This window comes from Felis catus, chromosome F2 (genome assembly GCF_018350175.1).
Source record: "Felis catus isolate Fca126 chromosome F2, F.catus_Fca126_mat1.0, whole genome shotgun sequence".
Taxonomy (NCBI): Eukaryota; Metazoa; Chordata; class Mammalia; order Carnivora; family Felidae; genus Felis; species Felis catus.
This window is the reverse complement of record NC_058385.1, coordinates 45,960,506-45,976,280: the sequence shown is the minus strand read 5'-3', so window position 1 is coordinate 45,976,280 and position 15,775 is coordinate 45,960,506. Positions and strand designations below refer to the sequence as shown.

Sequence of the window (15,775 nt, the reverse complement as noted above, 5' to 3'; positions counted from 1 at the left end):
AGCTGTCAGCACAGAGCCCGACAGGGGGCTGGGACTCACAAGCGGTGAGATCATGACCTGAACCAAAGTCGGATGCCCAACTGACTGAGCCACCCAGGCACCCCGATTTATTTTTAATATTTTTGAATGTTTATTTTTGAGAGAGAGAGAGAGAGACAGAGAGACAGAGAGACAGAGAGAGAGAGAGACCGAGCACAAACAGGGGAGGGGCAGAGAGAGAGGGAGACACAGAATCTGAAGCGGGCTCCAGGCTCTGAGCTGTCAGCACAGAGCCCGATGCAGGGCTTGAACCCACAAACCATGAGATCATGATCTGAGCGGAAGCTGGATGCTTAACTGACGGAGCCACCCAGGCGCCCATGACTAGTTCAACACATTTGTAAATGAAAATCGACACAAGTTCAAAGCGAGATCGCAATGTAACTACTAAGAGACTCTCTTTTTCAAATGAATTAAAAAGTTTTCAAGTGTCCTATCTTAGAGTGATAATTTGTATCTTTTGGCTTTGTTGTGCCCTCTTAGAAGTTAAAATATGGTATTTCCATATTCTCTTGGTTTGCTTGTTTTTTCTTTTCTATCTAGTAAACTTTGATTTTTCCCCCTTTCTGTATTATTAATGCAGTTGAGTTTAACATGACTCTTTCAGTTAATAGCTTCATTTCATAGAGGGCTTTATCAGGTCAGAACATCTCTATGTAGAGCTTCTGTGGATGATGTCAGCTCAATTCCAGGAAAATTGTTTTTAATTACTGCTAGCTCTGAAGTAGCCAGAAAAGCACAACATCTGGCACTTAGCTGTTTCACAGACCTCATTACTATTAGACTGAATTAATAACTTCTTAGATTTTCTAAGTGGGACCTAGGAGGATATATCTACTCAACTAAACAGAAATGGAAGGTTATGAAATTATCTACTGATTTGGGGAGTATCTCTTGTGGCTTCTTGGGACTATACTCTCAGCCATTAGGGATAGCAACACAGAGCACAGAGTAGGTGCTCAACAAATCATCATAGACTAATGAGTGGTGTTCACTGAGGTAGATTTGTTCCTCTGGAAGCACTCTCCACAGCCCTGGTATGGGACGAATCCCACTCTAGATTCTATTCCCAGTTCTTCTATTTTTCTACCACTGTAATCCTCAGTGTCTTAATCTAAAAAACAGTCCCTGGGGCACCTGGGTGGCTCAGTCAGTTGAGTGTCTGACCCTTGATCTTGGCTCAGGTCATGATCTTGTAGTTCATGGGATCGAGCCCCACACTGGGCTCTTTATTGACAGTATGGAGCCTGCTTGGGATTCTCTCTCTGCCCCTCCCATGCATGTGCATGCACACTCTCTCTTTCAAAATAAATAAACATTTAATTTAAAATATAAAAATAAAAAACAAAAATCCCTGTTCATCTCATGGGATTATTGAGAGGACAAAATGGAAACACAAAAGTGAACATGTTTTGTAAACTACTGGATGCTTCATACGGCTTACAGATACAGTGAGGCAGTAGCTCAGTCTTGGGATGGCATGAAAACATGTCCCTGATCACATACAAACTTCAGGGAGTCCAGAGTCCCCTAGAATATAGTACCTTACAAGCCTAAGAAGCCTTGAGGAGGTGATGCCTCCGGGAAAACCCCTCCTGAGGGCCCCAAACATCCAGGGTTCCCTTGGGCTAGCAGCTGAAGGGCTCTTGAGCAGCAGATGGGTTCTATTACAAAATTTAGGGCTTCTCTAGAGGTCAAAGGTGGGCCCAAAGATGCCCCTAACATGGATAAGCCATTTTGTTCTAACTTAGGAGAAAGTATGGTGATCAACATAGCTTATTTCCAGTGTCCCCCCGTCCCCTTAATGTCCCCATTTCCTCTTCACACTCTCATGGTCTATATCACTTAACCTGTCTCAGCATTTACACACACACACACACACACACACACACACACACACACACACCCCTAACTAAAACAGATACATTTCTTAACCTCTTCTACCAGTCAGGACAAGCTAAGTTTGTCTATAGGACCAAACAACCCCTGAATCTCAGTGGAATAACACACTACCATACCATTTATTTCTCACTCACAGAGTCTGGCCAGTGAAAAATAGTAGGAAGGTTCTGCTTATCTTAATCTTTCTCAGATCCAGCTGACATAAGTGCCATTTCAATCAATACTTCCCTTATAACAAAGTCAGGGCAAAGAGAACAGGGCAGACACACGTTGTGTTGTAAAGCTTCTACCCAGAATTGACGCATGTCACTTCCACTTCTATTGCATTGGCCAAAGCGAGTCATATCCTAACTTCAAAGGCATCAGGGAAGTATAGTCCTACCATATCCCTGAGAGGAGAATAGAGATATTTTTTAGATAGTGCAATCATGACTATGCCTTTTGTGGTAGGCAGAATAATGACCCTTCCAAGTTGGGTTCTATGGCCTAATCCCTGGATCATGTTATGTTATGAAGCAAAGGGGAATGGAGTTGCGGATGAAATTGAGCTCACTGATCAGCTGACATTAAAATAGGAGGATTATCCTTGATTATCCAAGTAGACCCAATGTAATCACAAGGGAGATTATGGAAGAGGGAGGCAGAAAAGAACAGTCAGAATGGGAGATGTGACATCGAAATCAGGATCAGAGACACGCAACATAGCTGGCTTTGAAAATAGAGGAAGGGGACCATGAGCCAAGGAATGTAGGCAGCCCCTGGAAGCTGGAGAAAGCAAGGAAACAGAATCTGCTCTAAAGTGTCCAGAAGGAATACAACCCTGCTGGCACACTGATTTTAGTCCAGTGAGACTTGTTTCAGACTAATGAACTACAGAACTGTAAGGTAACAAATTTGCGTTGTTTTAAGGTAAGTTTTCCATAGTTTGTTACAGTGATAATAAGAAACAGATGTATCTCTCCTTTAGAAAATCACATTTTTTTTCTAACTATAAAAGAAAGGCATGATCAAACAGAGAATACATAAAAGTGGACAAAATATAAAAAATTATCCCCAATACAAGTTTCTGTTGTGGACTCTTTTCAATACTATTTTCTACATAACCATACATATGTATATTTTCATGCGTGTGTTACACAATTAGATCACACAGCATAGTTTTGCAGTCTGCCTTTTTATTTAGCAATAGATCTTGAGCATTCTCTTATGACTAAAGTGTTTTAACTATGCTGTCCAATAATACATGTGGCTATGAGAAACTGAAATGTGGCTAGTCTGAATTGAGATGTACTATACTTGAAAAATACACACAATATTTCAAAAGACTTAGTATGAGAAAAGAATGTAAAAATCTCATGAATAATTTTTATATTGACTACGTGTTAAAATAATACTAATACTAATATACTGGGTTAAATATATCATTAAAGAAAAACGGATGTCATTTTAGAGAGGAGAAAGCACACTTAGAAAGATTAAGAAATTTCCCAGCCAGGAGGTCATGAGCTGGGACTCAAATACAGGTCTGTTAGGATCCAGAACAGAACCCACATATGCCATCTTTTCTATTCACCCCTATAATTCAGGTTCTATTCATGTGTCACCTTGGATTATTGTGATTGACTATGTGCTTCTCTACCCATCCAGTGTTCCTAAACCACCAATAAACACTCCATCCAGGCTAAGCTCTGTTCCCTGAGTGTGTCTGTCTTTGCCATAGTCTTCTGACCAATTTTGTCTCTTAGATTTCTCCACTTATCTAGGCTTCTCCATTAGACTGAGTTTCAGCTCCATTTCCATTTCTTCCATGACTTCCCTGAAGCCTTCCCTGAGTATTCAATACACAGCAATCCCTGTAAATTCTGAAATTTACTGTTTTCTCTCTGGGCCAGTTGTGGGAGTGCAGATGGAAAGAAAATAGGAACAGGTTACAGCCTGGGAAAACCCTTGTAAAGATTTTTAGTGGGGTAGATGGTTGACAAGAGGTCTGAAAAGAGTGTTACTGAGGTACAAACCCACTTTGGCCCTCAATTAGCATCTTTTCTATATATAGAGTGTCTGTTGAGAACAAAGACTCCCTGACAAGAATGTACCTCCTTGAAGATTTGTCCTACTATATAGCAGAGCCTGGTATATAGGAAATGCTCAATCAATATATGTTTAATCTATATCATGTATATTTTGTATCCTAGTGTATCCTCCACAGTGCTTGCTGAGTTGACTTAAAGAACACTGTAAATCAAGGTTATTTTAATAAAAACCAAGCTTGACACCCCTAAGGCACAAGCACATTACCCCTACACATCACTTTCCATAAACTTCCAGTTGTCTTCCTTTAAGATATTTGTCTCTTGGGGTGCCTGGGTGGCTCAGTCAATTATGTAGTCGACTTCAGCTCAGGACATGATCTCCCAGTTCCCGAATTCAAACTCTCCATCAGGCTCTCTACTCTCAGCACAGAGCCCACTTCGGATCCTCTGCCCCCTGTCTCTTTGCTCCTCCCCCATTGGGTCTCTCTCTCTCTGAAAAATAAATAAACCTTAAAAAGATACATGTCTTTTACTAAAAACCCCACACAAATATTCCTTGTATCAGCTCTGTCAGGAGGGTAATTGTTTCATTGGGTCATGTCTCTGTGGAAGTGCCCTCCACTTGGGATTAATGTAAATCTGTTTATGTCTGTCTCATCAGCAGGGCTCTGAGGTCCTAGAACTTGGCTATCTTATTCACCCTTTACCCAAACCAAACAATTATTCACCTGAGGGTAGTTGTAATGTAAATGGCAGTTTGTGCACACGGTTCGCGCACTCCATGGGCCCAGAATGATTTGTTCTGTATTTGTAAGGTACATTTTAAAATATTCACATATTAACTATCTTTGTATTCTCTAATAAATTCATACCAACTATGTATATGAGTAAGAATAAAATCTCCAATTTACTAAGAGAACCAACTCAGAAGGTCAGGTCTTTAGTCTAACGTCCCACAGGGAAGAAACGAACCACACCCTTGAACTTCAGCCGTGAGCGGCTGGAGGAGCGCTGGAGGTCTTTTGAACTCTTCCGGCTACCGTCGCTGGGTCCTCTCCGCTGCTTCTGCGCCTGCGCTCAGCTGGACCGCCGTCCATATCTGTATCAGTTAGGAAGGACGTTGGGTTTAAGGTTGGTGTTGAGGTGAGTGTTGTTGTCGTCTGAGCTCTCATAACTGCCGCATCCCGTTGCCTGCTCTCGCTCTGCCCTGGAGTTGAGTTGCGCTTGCATCTCTGCGGTCAGGAGCTTCTAACTTCTCGCTGGCTCGACCCCTGCACGCCCCCGCCGCGGCCTCTGGAGGGTCGCGCGGGCTGACCGCCAGCGCCCCCGGGGGCCGACTGGGCTGCAGGGGTCTGGAGGAGGCAGCTGGGCTTCTAAGGCGGCCGGCCCGGACCTGGTCTCTGCTGTGTTTTTCTTCCAGTTAGTGTGACCTTGGTTAGGTCATTTCATTTGGCCCCAGCGTTTTCACCTGTGCAAAGGGAGGGGCGGTTTCTTCCTCAGGCGGTCTTGAGGCTAAGGGGCTACGTAGGGGAAACAGCCAGCTGCGTCGGCGCGAGGTCGGTGCTCGCTGCGTGGTAACGTTGGTCATTCCACTCTCGGGAAGCTGGAAAAGGGTTGCCGTGCCTGGTGGAACGGGGAGGGGGGTGGAAGGTGGGCGTCCGGCAGCCTCCCAGCGCCCCGGCCGCCTTGGCGGAAGGTCTGTGGGGCCGCGCCGCGGTCACTGGGTGGGCCCTGGAGGTCACGGCTGGGCTCCTGCCCGAATTTAAATCTTTCACCGCGTGACCTTGGAAAAGTCTCCTTCGTGTGCCCCAGTTTTCTCGTCAAAGAAGTGGGAATTATGAGATGATAGGTCGCACGAGAGTAAACGCTCTAAATGCGTTTGCACTTGTCAGTCTAGAGCCACTGCTTATCTTTCCTGGGGTCGAGATAATTTTGTTTGTAGTTTATACTCCCTGCTTTCTGTTGTTGGGCCGCAATGATCTGGTTTGTTTAGGGTCGTCGTTCAGCGTGCGACCATGAAGCAGACTAAGCTTAGGCTTTGTGGGAGGGATCATGCCTGTGCCCCTCTTGGTATTAAAGTGCGTTATTGTAAAGATCCCTTAGATATCTTTTTATGTTCTCAGAGTTGTTTTTATTATTATTTTATCTTTGAAGGAGAATAACTACCATGACTTCCGGTGCTTTGGCGAAACCTCAGATGCGAGGCCTTCTGGCCAAGCGCCTGCGATTTCATATTGTCGGAGCGTTCGCTGTTTCCCTGGGGGTTGCAGCTTTCTATAAGGTTTGTATGTTTGATTTCTACTTTGTGCCTATGGTCCAGAAAATGTGTTTTAAATTTGAAAATGTATTTTATTTTCATAAGTAGTTCTGAGGCTTTTAAAGAAACTCCCTCTTTAATGTGCTCCCTTCCCCTTTCCTCCCCTTACCTCAGTGCGGCAGGAAAATACCTCATATTCTCTAGATAGCTTGTTCTTCAACTTTAAAGGAAGCAGTATTAGTTTTTAAGGGCTTTCAGACAAATTGGGTGGCTTAAACAAATTTATTTAGTGTTCTGGGGGTTGGAGATCCAAGATCAGTGTGACCGCAAGGTGGATTTCTTTTGAAGCCTCTCTCCTTGGCTTGTAGGTGGGTTTCTCCCTTTGTCTTCACATGGTTCTCTGTGCTACTGTGTTTTTGTTTGAATTTCCTCTTGCAAGGATGCTAGTCATATTGGATTGGGACTCACAAACCTCATTTTAATTTACCTCTTTAAAGACCCATCTCTAAATCTGGTTACATTCTGAGGTGTTAGAGGTTTAAGATTCCAACGCATGAGTTTTGGAAGACACAGTTCAGTCCATGACACAAGGATATAATTTTATTAAAGCAGAGGGATGTCAGGAAGGCAGTAGTTCTGTTTGGTAAGTAACCTTAATGGTTTCGTTGCCATAGAACTGCATTTTAACGCTCCGTCTCCTGTGAATTTTAACATTATGCCCTTTGGGTTTTTCTAAATAATTTTTTTGTATTGTGGTAGAATACACAAAATGTAGCCATTTTTATGTGTACAATTCAGTGATATTAAATACATTTATAATGTTGTATGACCATTGCTACCATTCACCTCCATAACTGTTTCATCTTGTAAAACTGAAACTATACCCATTTGACAGTAAACCCATCCCTTCCCCACTCCCAGCCCATGGAACAGTTCTGCTTTCTGTGTCTTAATTTGACTGCTCTAGGTACCTCATGTAAATGGAATCCTACATTATTTTGTCTTTTTGTAACTGGCTTATTTCACTTAGCATAATATCCTCAAGTTTCATCCTTGTCATAGCATGTGTCAGAATTTCCTTTCTTTTTAAGGCCGAATAACATTCTATGGTATGTTGGTACCACAGTTTGCTTATTCATTCACCTTTGATGGACACTTGGGTTGCTTCCATGTTTTAGCTATTGTGAATAATGCTTCTATGAACATGGGTTACAGGTATCTCTTCGAGACCTTGCTTTTAATTTTTTTCAGTATATATCCAGAAGTGGAATTGATAGATCATTTGGTAATTCTGTGTGTAATTTTTTAAGCAACCACCATGCTGTTTTCTGTGGCACTATCTTACATTTTACATCCTGCTAGCTTTGCTGTTATCTAACGAGTTTTTTTTCTGTGTGGAATTTTTAGGGTTTTCTACATACATCATCTGTAGACAGATGATTATGCTTCTTCCTTTGTCATTTGGATGCCTTTTATTTCTCTTTCTTGCCTAACTGTTCTGCCTGGAACTTAGAGTACTGTGTTGAATAGAAGTACAACAGTGGACATCTTATGGGTTATGTGGAGGTAATTTCATTCTGTTCCTAGATGGGGTGTTCTTTTTTTCATCATGAAAGGGTATTGACTTTGTCAAATGTGTTGTCTGCATTGAGATTATTGTGTTTTTTTTCTCTTTTATTCTTTTAATGTGTATTACATTGATTCTGTATGTTGAACCATCCATGCATTCCAGGAATACACCTCACTTGGTAATGGCGTACAGTCTTTTTAATATGCTACTGAATTCAATTTGCTAGTATTGTGTCAAGGATTTTTGCATCAGTGGTCGTGGAGGATATTGGCCCGTAGTTTTCTGTGTTTTGTCTGGCTTTGGTATCAGTATAATGCTGGTCTCATAAAGTGAGTTAGTTTTCCTCTACTTCAGTTGCTTGGAAAGATTTCAGAAGGACTGGTATTCTTTAGGTTTTTCTTTTTTTGTAGAATTGACCAGTGAAGTCATCAGGTCCCGGCTTTTCTTTGTTGGGAGATTTTTGATTATTGACTCAATATCCTTAATAGTTATAGTTCTATTCAGATTTTTTCTTTCTTTGTAATTTAGTCTTGGTAGGTTTTGTGTTTATAGGAATTTATCCGTTTCATATAGGTTATCCAGTCTGTTGGTATACAGTCGTTCATACTATTCTCTTATTATCCTTTTTATTTCTGTAGAATCTGTAGTATTCATTTCTGATGTTAGTAATTTGAATCTTCCCTCTTTTTTTCTTTGCCCATCTTGCTAAAGGATTGTCAATTTTATTTATGGTTTTGAAGAACCAGTTTTTTGGCCTCGTTGATTTTTCTTTTTTGTTTTCCTAGTCTCTGTTTTGTTGATCTCTGCTCTAATCTTTATTATTTCCTTCCTTCTAGCTTTTGGTTTATTTTGTTCTTTTTCCTAGTTCTGTAAGTTACAATGTTAGGTTGTTGGTTTGAGATCTCTCTTGTTTTTTAATATGTGTGTTTATAGCTAAAAATTTTCCCCCCTTAGCTCTGCTTTCACTGTATCCCATAAGTTTTGGTGTGTTGTGCTTTCATTTTCATTTGTCTCTAAATATTTTCTAATTTCATTCCTGATTTCTTCTTTGATCCATTGGTTGTTTAAATGTTTGTTGCTTAAACTTTATAGTTTTGTGAATTTTCCAGTTTTCCTTCTGTTACTGATTTTAATTTCATCCCATTGTGATCAGAGAACATACTTTGTATATCTATCTTTTTAAATCTGTTGACACTTAATTTGTGGCCTGTTTAGTCTATCCTGGAAAATATCCCATGTGAAATTGAGAAGAATGTGTTGTCTGTTGTTGGGTGGAGTATTCTTTGTATAGGTGTTAGATCGGGTTGGTTTCATGAGTTAAGTCCTCTGTTTCCTTACTTAGGTCTGGTTTTATCTATTATTGAGATTGGGCTATTAAAGTCTTAACTGTTATTGGAGAAATATTTTTCTCTTCATTTCTGTCAGTTTTTGCTTTATATGTTTTGCTGGTGTTACTGGGTGAGTAAATGTTTCTAATTGTTATAAGTTCTTGCCTTGTTGAAACTTTTATGAATAAATAAAGTCCTTTGTCTCTTGTAATTTTTTTGATTTGAAGTCTATCTTGTCTGATATTAGTATAGCCACTCTCTTTGGTTACTGTTGACACAGGACATCTTTTTTCACCCTTTCCCTTTCAATCTATTTGTGTCTTTGGATCTGAAATGAGTCTGTTGTAGATAGCATATATAGTTGGGTCATTTTTTTTTACGTTTATTCATTTTTGAGAGACAGCGGGAGCAGGGGAGGGGCAGAGAGAGAGGGAGACACAGAATATGAAGCAGGCTTTAGGCTCTGACTTGTCAGCACAGAGCCCAACGTGGGGTTTGAACCCATGGTTTGTGAGATCATGGCCTGAGCTGAAGGTGGATGCTTAACTGACTGAGCCACCCATGCACCCCTAGTTGGGTCATTTTTAATCCATTCTGCAATTTCTCTGAGAATTGTATATGTAGAAGGCTTTGAATGTCCTAGTCTTTAATGTCTGGCTCTGAAAAAGAGAAAAATGAAGGGGCGGGGGGAAAGGTGCTCTATCCTTTTAGGTTCCCTGGAAATTGCTCAGGTGAAAAAGAGTCTTGCGGGGGTGGGGGGGGGGGCGGGCAACAGCAGTGGCCACCTGCCTGTTGTATGCCTTCAAGAGATCCAAAGTTTCAGGAAAGTTACACTAGACACATTGTGCTAGTGCAGTTGTATAGGTTGGGAGAGATTCCTGGTGTTTCCTATGCCACCTTTTTCCCAACATACTCTATATGTTTTATATTTCTCTAAGTCTCCACATTACATTTACAACTTTTTTCTGTAAAAATGTTTATGGTATTACATGTGTTTATGACCATGTGTCATAGTGGCCCATGAGAGAATTAAAGCTTTGCAACGCTTTGTACTTAATAATTTTAGTGTTTAGTTCTAGTATTTTTTAGTATATTGTGAGCCTCATTAGAGCAGGGTGCTTTTTTTGTTTACAGTGGCACCCCATTGTCAGTTGGCTGACCCACAAATAGATGCTTAAAAGTATCTGTTGAATAAGATGTAGTATCTAAAATTCAGTACAGTGGTAGATTGTATAGAGTTCCAGGTGCTTCGGAGTATACTAAGTGTATATACCTCTAAATATGTGTCTTTAAAGAAGTTAGAGTCAAGATGGGGGAGGTGAAAAAATTAGGTATTCTTGCAAGACAGTAACAATGAAAGAACATTTCATTTCCCAGAGCTGTTCTGGAGCAGCTTATATACAGTTTGGAAGAATAAAGGTGGGAGAGAAAGGACCCTGTCCTCCATGTACTCGGGATCTGTACTCTGATAGTTGATTGATGTCTTTGTTTCAGTGGGAGAGGAGGATATTGTGGGTCACACTGTGGATCATAGCTCTTTGAAAGAGAAGGTGGAATTTGTGCCTTGAAAGGGTGAATTTGAAGTGCTAAGGGGAGGGAGAACAGCTTGAGGAAAAGCACTAAGAGGTCTTTGCTTTGGGCCCCTTTGAAGAGACAAGCACAAAAAAGTAAATAAACTCTTTGCTCCATGAGATCTTTTCTACCTGGCATATAGTGGGCATGAAATAAATGTGGGAAAAGGATGGATGGATGAGTAAATGAAGTGGGGGTAAGGAGAGAAATTTGGGGGACTCATTTCTTCACTCTCAGTGTCCTAATTGTTACTATCAAACTTGAGGCCTTTGTAACTTGTGTGGATTCTTGCTGCTTTGAACCTTGGCTTCTAGAATAGATCTGTTTGGGGTGCATGGGTGGCTCAGTTGATTAAGTGTCTGACGCTTGGTTTCGGCTCAGGTCATGATCTCACAGTTTGAGCCCCATGTCGGGCTCCACACTGTTAGTGCTTGGAATTCTCTCCCTCTCTCTCTCACCCTCAACTGCTTGCATTGCTTGCTGTCTCTCAAAATAAGTAAATAAACTTAAAGAAAAAAAAAAAACCCAGAATAGATCCGTTGTGTCATTGGGTTCCTGAATGCCCAGTGCGCAGTGGCTTTCAAATTTTTGCTCTGTAGTAAATATATTAAACTACTGGCTGCAATCTTCTAAATTGGTTTCGTTGCTTACTAATGGATCAAGGATGATTTGCTGAAACTTAGTTTTGATTTTAAGATACTTTCTGATTAGTCCTTTCTGCCTTTTCATCCTCTTTCCAGCAGTCCTACTACACCCTGTTCTCCAGCCCTTTGTAAGTAGTTGCTGTTACCCAATTCTGCTTTCTCCCATGAGTTTGTATATAACAGTAATGTCTTCATCTCATCGTATGGCAAATTCCAGTTTATCCTCAAGATTCTCAAATATTCCTTTATGGAATTGCAGCCTATTCCTCCAGATGCGTTGGTTGTGCTTTGCTAGGTTCTCAGTCACTTGGTACCAGACTGTTTTTTACAGTATTGGGCACATTGTATTTTTTTTTTTTAATTTTTTTTTAATGTTTATTTATTTTTGACAGAGAGAGAGAGAGAGAGAGAGACGTAGCATGAGCAGGGGAGGGGCAGAGAGAGAGGGAGACACAGAATCTGAGGCAATCTCCAGGCTCCGAGCTGTCAGCACAGAGCCTGACGTGGGGCTTGAACTCACAGACCGCCAGATCATGACCTGAGCCGAAGTCAGACGCTCAACCGACTGAGCCACCCAGGTGCCCCTGGGCACATTTTATTTTAAATAGTACTTGCTTTAGGTTGTGTCTCTTCTAAATTAAGAGCTGGGACCATGGCAGACCCATGGTCCATCTATTCTGAATGAAAAGTTTTAAAGTTTGCTTGGTAGATTAGTCAATGTTTGTGTACAGTTAGTGTTTGATTGGATGGAAAGTTCCCAAAGCACTGAGGAATCCAAATTCTTATTAAAGAATTAAGGCAGGTGTAAACTTGATTCTCTTGGTAGATGCTCGCTTCCTTCATTTCCCCTGTCCAGTTAGTGTAGATTGCTTTGTTGATTTGGCCTTCATTCTTAGTTTGACTTATACTCACAATTTTAATCAGCTTTTATGCTTTTTACATGAAGTTGCCCACCAGTAAATCATTTTTGGTTAAGTTAATCTGCTAAGCCAAAGTTCATGAATATGGGTTAGATTTTGAGACAAGACTTATCCTGAAGGGATTTTCCCCTGTAGGTAGAGCAATTACTGTTATATAAATTAGGCTTGTTCTAAATTTTCAGGTATTAGCTTGTTTTGTGTAAGGCCTCAGATATAGATTTTATGGCTTTCAAGTAACTCATGGTGTAGTGGATCTAAATTAATAGTTTTTTTTTGATTACCAGATTTTTGACCTAAAAAGAGTCTAGTTCAAGTGTAACAAAACAAAACAATTTAGGTAGAGCTGTAACACCCATTTGCTGTTATTTTTTGGGTTCACTGAGCCTTTTACTTTATTTTTGTCTGCCTTAGTGTACAATGTTTTTATTTTTATTTAGACATTAAAAAAAATTTTTTTTAATGTTTATTTTTGAGAGAGAAAGACAGAGTGCGACCAGGGGAGGGGTAGAGAGAGAGGGAGACACAGAATCTGAAGGAGGCTCCAGGCTCTGAGGTGTCAGCACAGAGCCTGATGCGGGACTTGAACTCACCAGCCATGCCATCACGACCTGAGCCAAAGTTGGACGCTCAACCACCTGAGCCACCCATGCGCCCCTAGCATACCATGTTTTTAAAAGGAAAAATATTTTTCTTGTTCTAACAAGAAATGCTCAGTTATCTTCTGGGTAATGGGCTGGCATTCAGAGGGTTGCATTGGGGCTCCTGCCTCTTGGTCTCCCTGGAAGAAAGTAGTTGGGAATTTAGATAGGAGGTGAGGCAGTCAAACTTGTCAAGTAAAGGGCTCTTACCATATTCATACCAAGTGTCATGATTCTGTGTGTGTCTGCAATACCTTAATGGAATTAATTACTGTTTTTTTTTTTTATGCAGGATGGGATTTGATTTTGTATTATATAACCCATGCATTGAAATCCACTAGGTAGTGTTTTGTGGAAAATAAAACCTTTGCCAAATGAAAGACCTGGGTTTGAATCCTGGCTGACCCATCTACCAACTAGTGCTTCTTCCTAGACTTTAATCAGGTTACCTAAATTCTGAGTTCCAATACCTCATCTGTAAAACAGTTCAATATCTATTCTAAGGGCTTAAATGATGTTGAAGTGTAAATTACCTGGAACTGTTCTTACCAGATAGAAAGCTTCTTGTACCTTTTAGAGGCAGGTGGGTACTGAATTGATCTGACTCCTTTGAAATTAATGTAATTTAAATTGAACCAGAATATTTTAGCATGTGTCAGCTGTGGGGATATTTGGGTTTTGCTGGAGGGAAGGCAGCTGTCTTCTCCCTAAAACCTTTTAGCTTTCTGGGTATCTTCATTTGGCTCTTACCAGTGTACACACTCACACCCAACAAAAGGAGTAATCTGTCCCCAAGCAAGGAAGGCCCCTCTTGCTGAGTAGTTTCCATGAGGCTCTTCCTTTCCATCTGTGTCAGTGCTTCCAACCTTTGTCTTAGGAAATACAGAGTTCAAGTTAAAGGTGAACGAACACAAACGTTATGATTTGTGTTGTCTTTGGATATTGTTTCTAATGATTTAAAAAATAAGCCCTAATGGGATATGTTACTTTTTAGTTTGCTGTGGCCGAACCAAGAAAGAAGGCGTATGCAGATTTCTACAGAAATTATGATTCCATGAAAGATTTTGAGGAGATGAAGAAGGCTGGTATCTTTCAGAGTGCAAAGTGATTTTGGAATGTAAAGGTAATATAGCTGTTTGAAGTTACTGTTTAAAATTTTTTTAAAATTGTGGTAAAATACAGATTGTTAAGTACCTTCACATTGTTGTACAACCAATCTCCAGAACTCTTCATCTTGCACAATTACCCATTGAACTACTCTCCATTCCCCCCATTCCCTGGCAACCACCACTCTACTTACTGTCTCTGAATTTGACTACTCTAGGTACTTTATTTAAGTGGAAACATACAGTATTTGTCTTTTTGTGATTGGCTTATTTTACTTAATATAATGTCCTCAAAATTCATCCGTTTTGGTATGTGTCGGAATTTCTTTCCTCTTTAAGGCTAAATAACATCCCATGGTATGTATATACCACATTTTGCTTTTTCATTCACCTTTGGTGGACATTTGGATTGCTTCCACCTTCTGATGATTGTAAATAATGTTGCTGTGATGTATGTAAATATCCCTTTAAATTCCCTCTTTTTGATACTTTGGAGTAGGTACCCAGAAGTAGAATGGTTGGATCATATAGTAGTTCTGTCTTTATTGTAAGGAACCACTATACCATTTAATATGGCAGCTGCACCATTTTATACTCAGTCGACAGTGCAGGAGGGTTTCAGTTTCACTACATACCTTGCCAGTACTTGTTTTCTGTTTCCCCCCCTCCCCCGCAAGTAGCCATCCTAATGGATGTGAGGTGGTACTGGATTTTGATTTTCATGTTTATTTCCCTAATGGTTAATGATGTTGAGAATCTTTTCTCATGCTTGTTGACCATTTGTATGTCCTCTTGGTAGAAATGGCTAATCAGGTTCTTCCCCCATTTTAATCAGATTGGGGTTTATTGTTGTTGAGTTGTAGTTCTTCAAACTCTTGTCAGATACATGATTTGAAAGTATTTTCTCCCATTCTAAAGATTGCTTTTCACTTTGTTGATTGTGTTCTTTGCACAGACATTTAAAATTTTGATGGGGTCTAATTTATGTAATTTTTATTTTTGTTGCCTGTGCTTTTGGTGTCCTACCCAAGAAATCTGCCAAATCCAATGTCATGAAGCTTCTGTTATGTTTTCTTTTTTAATTTTTTTAATTTTTTTTTTTTTTTTTTTTTTTTTTTTTACTGTTTATTCATTTTTGAGAGACAGAGTGCAAGTAGGGTGGGGCAGAGAGAGAGGGAGACCCAGAATCCAAAGCAGGCTCCAGGCTCTGAGCTGTCAAGACAGAGCCCAGTGCAGGGCTTGAACCCATGAACTGCAAGATCATGACCTGAACCAAAGTCGGACACTTAACCGACTGAGCCATGCAGGTGCCCCTGTCATGTTTTCTTATAAGTTCCAGTGTCTTGAAGCTTCTCTAATGTTTGCTTACAGGTTTTATTTTATAGTTTTAGCTTTTACCTTTAGGTCTTTGATTCATTTGAGTTAATTTTGAGATAAGAGATTCAAAAAGGGTCCAACTTCTTTATTTTTTGTGACTATCCAGTTTCCCAATAGTGTTTGTTGAGAAGACGGTCCTTTCCCAAGTGGATGGTCTTGGTACCTTTGTTGGTAATTTTTGGACTGTATATGTGAGGGTTTATTTTAGGCTCTGTTCTGTTGCATTGGTTTATATTTACGTTAGTACCACACTGTTTTAATTACTGTAGTTTTATAGTAAGTTTTGAAATTAGAGATTGTTTTGGTTATTCAGGGTCCCTTTATAGTCTCTCTGAATTTTAGGATGGATTTTTCTACTTCTGCAAAAATGCTGTTGAGGTAGGGTTTGCATT

General features: G+C 40.2%; 1 protein-coding gene across 1 annotated transcript in view; it reads left to right on the top strand.

The window, feature by feature from the left end:
- LOC101096876 (cytochrome c oxidase subunit 6C) overlaps positions 1-15,775 on the top strand; it is a 61,824-nt gene that overhangs the window by 37,801 nt on the left and 8,248 nt on the right. The window contains exons 2-4 of the mRNA XM_023248537.2: positions 4,931-5,114; positions 6,126-6,252; positions 13,895-14,023. Coding sequence (XP_023104305.2) covers positions 4,931-5,114; positions 6,126-6,252; positions 13,895-14,008 — 425 coding nt within the window. The 3' untranslated portion in view covers positions 14,009-14,023. The remainder of the gene's footprint in view (positions 1-4,930; positions 5,115-6,125; positions 6,253-13,894; positions 14,024-15,775) is intronic.